The sequence below is a fragment of the Nestor notabilis genome, unplaced genomic scaffold (assembly GCF_000696875.1).
Source record: "Nestor notabilis isolate BGI_N333 unplaced genomic scaffold, ASM69687v1 scaffold24591, whole genome shotgun sequence".
Taxonomy (NCBI): domain Eukaryota; kingdom Metazoa; phylum Chordata; class Aves; order Psittaciformes; family Psittacidae; genus Nestor; species Nestor notabilis.
In genome coordinates, this window is record NW_009916392.1 from 33,243 (window position 1) to 39,665 (window position 6,423).

At 42.3% G+C, this 6,423-nt stretch overlaps 1 protein-coding gene across 1 annotated transcript in view; it reads left to right on the top strand.

The window, feature by feature from the left end:
* PTCH1 (patched 1) overlaps positions 1–6,423 on the top strand; it is a gene marked incomplete at its 3' end in the record, with an annotated part of 30,956 nt that overhangs the window by 23,323 nt on the left and 1,210 nt on the right. The window contains exons 14-16 of the mRNA XM_010024558.1: positions 1,800–1,942; positions 3,971–4,154; positions 5,668–5,948. Of these exons, the coding sequence (XP_010022860.1) occupies positions 1,800–1,942; positions 3,971–4,154; positions 5,668–5,948 (608 nt within the window). The remainder of the gene's footprint in view (positions 1–1,799; positions 1,943–3,970; positions 4,155–5,667; positions 5,949–6,423) is intronic.

A 6,423-nucleotide genomic window follows, 5' to 3' on the forward strand; every position in this document is an offset into this window, starting at 1 on the left:
TTTACTGTAAATTAAGCTGTTCTTTAATGGTGTCCTTCTTTCCCACTTGCTTTTTGACTGTCTTCTCTTAAGCTCTCAAAAGTTTTTCACATGGCTGGTACGATAGCACAAATGCTGTCACCTGGCCACTTCCCGAGAGACTGACATGGAGCTGAACTTGGCACAGGAAGGATGGATTGGTATTTTTGCATGTCCTAAGCAATGTTTACCTTCTCTGAGGGCACCAGCAAACAGTGTTTTTTGAAGGGGGCCTTGAAGTCCTTTGTTGATGCCAGAAAACCTGACAGCAAATTGTCCTGCTCCTGGGCAGGTGCTGGAGGGCTGCGTATGGAGATGCGGCAGGCTCCTTTCATCGCTTGGTTCTCAGCCTGTTGGGTTTACGTGTGCGTATGTTTTGGCCAGGCAGCATGGGAGGCAGTTTTCTAAGGGAGAGGGTATCAATTTGTACATGGGAGTGGGAACTGTAGGCTGGAGGTGGTGTCAGCTGTGTGCGTTTTCTCTTTCAGCACTCTTATCTGTGTGCAGCTGTGTCTAACCTGTGCGATCTGTAATGACAGTTTTCATTACGGCTCCGCAGCGCAGCTGTGGGCTGGGTTGGCGATTTCCTCCACCGCCGCTCCCAGCTGTTTTCTTCCCTTCCCTGGACATGCGGTTTGTCATCTGCTTGCACAGAACCTCCTTGTACTGGGCTGTGACTTCCTGTACTAAATCTGATCCAAATCTGTGCTGTGAGGTATTCCCTCCCCCTTGAAGGGTGGCAAGGAGGAATATAACAGTTGAGAATGAATAGGTGTTGGCTGTGATCTTTACATGTGCTGGCAGCAGATCCCATGACTTGTATTAGCTGCACAAGTTGAACAGATGGAACAAATTGGCAAAATCATGTTCACTCACGCTGTGCTCGAGGAGCAGCTGAGTTGCTGTTTGAAGTTGAAAGTTTGAGTGTGGGTTTTTTTCCCCTTGTAGTGGAATTTCTGGTTATATCGTAGAAGCTATTGCCTCAGTGCTCTGCAGTAGCCCAAACCAGTTAATGAGAGCGGTGTGTGTCCTTCTCTCAGCCAGGGTTTTGTGATTCAGTGCACTCAGCCAGGGTTTTGGTGAGGCAGAGGGAGTATGGAGAGTGTTTCCCCTTTAGATAACAGACTAAATGCTTCCCCTGGTATAAAGTCCACGGTAGGTGGTGAAGTTGGATCAGTGCTGAACTCAGCCCTTTTCTGTTCTGGCAGGTTAGGGCAAAACTTCAGTTGTGTTTTGAGGAGGGTATATATGAAAAGGTGATAGATGCAAATGTGTGTATGGAATTTTGAGTGTGATGATTCTGAAATTGTGGTTCATGAGGGGAACCACTTTTTATTCTAGACAAGCTTAGGTCTCCCCATATACCTCTCCAACCAGAGCACTAAGTTGCTGTCAGAGGTGCTGAGAAGGGTGCAGGACTAGATCCCATCCAAGATCTCCTCTTTGCCTTGGCTGGAAGCTGGTTTACACCAGTAGACATTGCATCTGCAGCTTGCTAGCTCAGCATTGATGGCCTGTACAACATCAGAAGACTTGAGGCTTGTCCCTTGCACTTTCCTGCTTCTCCTAACTTTCTTTGCACAAAATACTGGACATGTAACTCATACTTTAGCTTCCCACACACTGCCAGTGAATGAGGAGCGCCAAATTTAGGAGGCAGCAGGTCGATAATTTTCTTCCTGATTCAGCTGTGAAAAAGAGTCATCCTACTGAAATTTGTTTCTAAGAGTGGTTGCTTACCTGCTTGTTCTGTCTTCCACTTGCTTCCCTTAACTTTTCAGGACTTCAGGATGCATTTGACAGCGACTGGGAAAGTGGGAAGATCACTTACAACAATTACAAAAATGGATCTGATGATGCCGTTTTGGCTTACAAACTCCTGGTACAAACAGGCAACAGAGCAAAGCCCATTGACATCAGCCAGGTATTGTATCAGAGTCCATACTGTTTTGTACAGGAATACACAAGTCAGCAGGAGTGGGTAAAGATGCAAAGAGCATGTTGTAGTCCCTTTATTCATTTTGGTGTGTTGAAAGCCTGAGTTATGCCTTACTGCATGGCCTCACTGACTTTGCTGAAGCCACTTGTTAGCTGCAATCCGGCCTGTGTTGTGAAGCGTTCAGAATCAATGCTGGGAATGTCTGCCCTTGATTGTTACTGCTTGCTGTGTGTTTGGAGCTGCTCCTGTGTCAGACACACTCTGTTTCCACTGAAATGGTGAAAAATGTTTTGCTGCATCCGCAGGTAGATGGAGTCTGGTCCTATGCCAGAGAGAGCCAGCATTAGCCTTGTTGCTCTAAGTGGCGTTGTTCCTGATTTGAATCAGATTGCCTTATAGGGTTGACCTTTGCTCAGCTTTGTGCTGGGGCTTCGAATCCAGCGTTTGCAAGTATTTGGTTAGTTCCTACTGATTTATGCAAAACATAACATTTAAAAAAAGATGTTGATAAATGATAGTGAAAGGGAACTGAAATTGTTACACACTGTACCTATTCTTGTACAGCTACACTGCTGTAGAACTTAGAATGGCAGTTGTTCGACCTGCCTAAGTAAAGTATGTCTGAGGTTATCACAGTTTATGACTGCATTTGCTATAGCTGTTGGTAGGTGGGAATACGTTAGGTTTGACTTCTTACAGTAAAACTAGATTTCAAACCTCTTAAGAAGAAATTCCGCAGTAACCTAGCTTCTCCTCTTCTAGAGTCATCACTGACTGTGCTGTCAGGCAGAAAAATAGTCTTTCTAATGAGCTTCTTGGCAGATCTGCTTATTGTCTTTCTTTTTTTCCTGGCATTAAAGGTGACAGATTCACGGAGTACATTGTTCAAAGTTACTATGGTGTGTAAAACACACTGTTGTATAGCAACATGCAACATGCTGTCAGGTCTGAATGAAGCTTCAGCTATGAATTAAGCAAAGAAAGGGAGTTGAAGAGAAAAACTTCATTGAGATTTTGTTTAGCAGAGTGTACCAGGTACGCTGTGGAACAAATGTGATTGGACTGCAGCTGCTGATATAATTTCCTGTGCCTGGGAGGGAGAAAAGTGTGGTGCACCCACAGGGGCTGAGCGCTGTACTGTGCAGTTCCAGAGACAGCTTGAAGACATACAGTTGTTGCATATCCTGTGGACTAATTGAATCCAGATCCTTGGAATCCAGCTTTTTTTTTTTTTAACTGCTGTCACTGTTGTTTTTCATTTCATTAAAAAGACCTGGATTTGGAGCCAAGCCAGTATTTTAAATAAACAAAACAAAAAACCCCAGTAATACTTTTCACCCACAGAGTCCTCTGTCAGAACTCTAGCTGTGCAGGATTTGGCTACAGAACTCTAGAAACGTACCACTGCTGTTTACCCCACAGATGCATTTGCCCACAGTGACCCAAATAACACAGGGCACTCGTCTACTTTCTTGATGCTGGGCATTTTCTGAATACATAGGTCATAGGAGGCAAGTGTTAGAAAAATTAATACAGATGTTGTTTTATTTTTATAGCTCTCGTCCATTTACTGGGTGGCATTTCCTTCAGTGTTAACAACAGAGGTTAACTGCGCACAGACGTGTATAGGGACTCTTGCCAGGTTTTCTTCCCCTGTCTTTAAATATGTTTCTCGAAGTTGGTTGTTTTTCACTCTTGGCTGCAGGCTTTCAGAATTTGGATTCAATTGGCTATCCGGGAACCATCTGCTGATTTAGTGGTTATTGTAAATATTATATGAATACTAATTTAAAAATAACCACTTTCTACTGTCACTGTTGTACCATTTGTTTTTTTTTTCCATTGTCAAACAATAGTTTACGGATAAGTCACTTCGAGTGAATATCCATACTCTTTTGCTTTTCCCCTCTGATATGTGTGTTGCATCTCCAGGCCATTTGTTGAAAGCTTTACGGCAAGAGCCCTGAAAGCAAAACTCATTCTGAAAGGCTTCTAATTTTTTCCATTTTGCAGTTGACTAAACAGCGTCTGGTGGATGCAGATGGAATCATTAACCCAAATGCTTTCTACATCTACCTGACAGCCTGGGTTAGCAATGACCCTGTGGCTTATGCTGCCTCGCAGGCCAACATCCGGCCTCACCGCCCAGAGTGGGTCCACGACAAAGCAGATTATATGCCAGAAACAAGGCTGAGAAGTAAGTAGCATTTCATCTTTATGTCTTACAGTTTATTATATAAACTGCATGGAGTGCCCCCACTCCTTCCGTCAAGAACCAGTAACTCTGTAGTTGGTTGATGCTACACCAGGGCTCAGAAGCAATATATTGTTTTACTCTGTAGCCTTAGGAGACCTATACACCATTGCAGATGTGGCGCCACTGCAGGGTTTTATCATGTTGAAAAGTAAGGTTTATAACAGTTTAAAGCTCTGAAAATTTATAGTAAGCATTGCTTTTTAGTGTCACCTGAGAGTTCTGTCTGTGACAGAAGCCTGGAGATTGCAAGAAATTCCTGTCTGTGTCATTCTGAAATTTTATCACTATGTCGTGTTTACCCTCCATTATTAATACCTAAGGGATTTTTACCAAGTTAGCTCATATGCTAAGTTACCAACACTGGTATGGTACCAGAGGTACTTAGGCAGGGGATTAGTCCCATTCTGTGCCATTCACTGTTTTTCCTGAGCACCAATGCCAGTTTGCATTGCTATGCTTCAGCTTTCGATTTACTAGGAGAATTGCTCGTTGGACACCAACTAGCAAGGGGAGAGGGCATATAGGGGAGGACTGGTGTGCTTGGGAATGTGATTGGGTAACCAGCTAGCCATGATTCACAAACCCTAGAGCTTTGGGGCAGACAGCCAAGTCTTGTCTTAATGAAAATTTATAGTTGAGATTATAATAGGGCAAATAATGTTTAGCAAGTCAACTGAATGACCCTGCAGGGTCTGGAACACACAACGGCAGTAACGAAATGCTTGTTGTGGAAGCTTTTTCTTTTCCTTGTCATACAGTAGACTTAGCACTACTCTCAAATAGAAGTATGGAGAGTGTTGGTTGGTCAGATTATTAAAAGATAAAAAGTTGCGTTATTTCCTCAGTAAACCATTACTTTTATGTTAGGTTTTTTCCCCAGTCATTTGCATCAGTAACAGAACATGGATTTCTGAATCTGACTTTCAAAACACTCAGTGGAAATCTTAAAAACCAACCAGCCTGATAAAGCATAATTTTTCTTCAGTTTTGTGTCAGTGAACCTCAGTTAATCCTGGGGAAATGACCTTTGAGTTCAAAGGAATTGCAGAAAAGAAGAGCTCTTGGATAATATGTTTAAGATTATGTGATCATCTTCTTTATATTGCAGTTATGGATTTTTGGCCAGGTATTCAGTAAAAAACACTATAGCACTGATGAGAATGAAATACACTTACTGAAATATATCTGTTAAATTGTATAGAATTGTTTGGGGTCTTGGTGTAGACTCTGTTCATCCCATTGCACTGCATGATAAAATCTAGTAATCTCGTGTACTGCTTCAGTGTTTGATTTACCAATGACTTTTTAAAACGTCACTTGTTCCAAAGAAGTAAAATTTAAATTCAACACCTTTAAGCATTTTGCTGCAGAGAACGAGGTGTTTTGTTAATTGTGTTCTCTGTGTACCTTCTTCTTTCCAAGCACGCATTTTAACACTGCTATCCTTCTCTAGTTCCAGCAGCTGAGCCCATAGAATATGCTCAGTTTCCTTTCTACCTCAATGGATTGCGTGAAACTTCTGACTTTGTGGAGGCTATCGAGAAAGTGAGAGCTATCTGTAATAACTACACCAGCCTGGGGATCGCCAGCTACCCAAATGGTTACCCGTTTCTGTTTTGGGAGCAGTACATTGGGCTTCGTCACTGGCTCCTCTTATCCATTAGCGTGGTTTTGGCTTGCACGTTTCTGGTGTGTGCCCTCTTCCTCCTAAACCCCTGGACAGCTGGGATCATTGTAAGTTTATTATAAGGGTCTTTGTTGAAGTCAAATTCCTTTCAGCATAGCTCTTGCTGTAGTCGGGAAGGTTTTGTTTATGTCTGGGCCTCTGGTGGAGTATGTATATTGCATCATTCATTATATATTTATTCAACTTAAGGGGGTAGGGTTCATGCTAAAGGTACAAACCTTAATAACCTTAATCCTTTGGCCACCTTTTTTTCAGCTTTAAAAGTTTCTTGGAAAAGTACATAAACTTTTGCCCTTGCTCAGATACATGCAAAACAAAGACACAGAGGGAAATCAAGAGCTTTATTAAACATTTAAAGTTATTCCTAATTATTTATTCCTTCTCCCCTTTTATCAGACGTAGTTATTTTTCAAGGCAGTTGCTTATGACTAACTTGCCCATAAATTTTCCCTCTAATTTCTGAATACAGTCTTTCTGGAAAATCTGAAATGGTTAGGTTGTACAGTATGCACCATGGAAAGA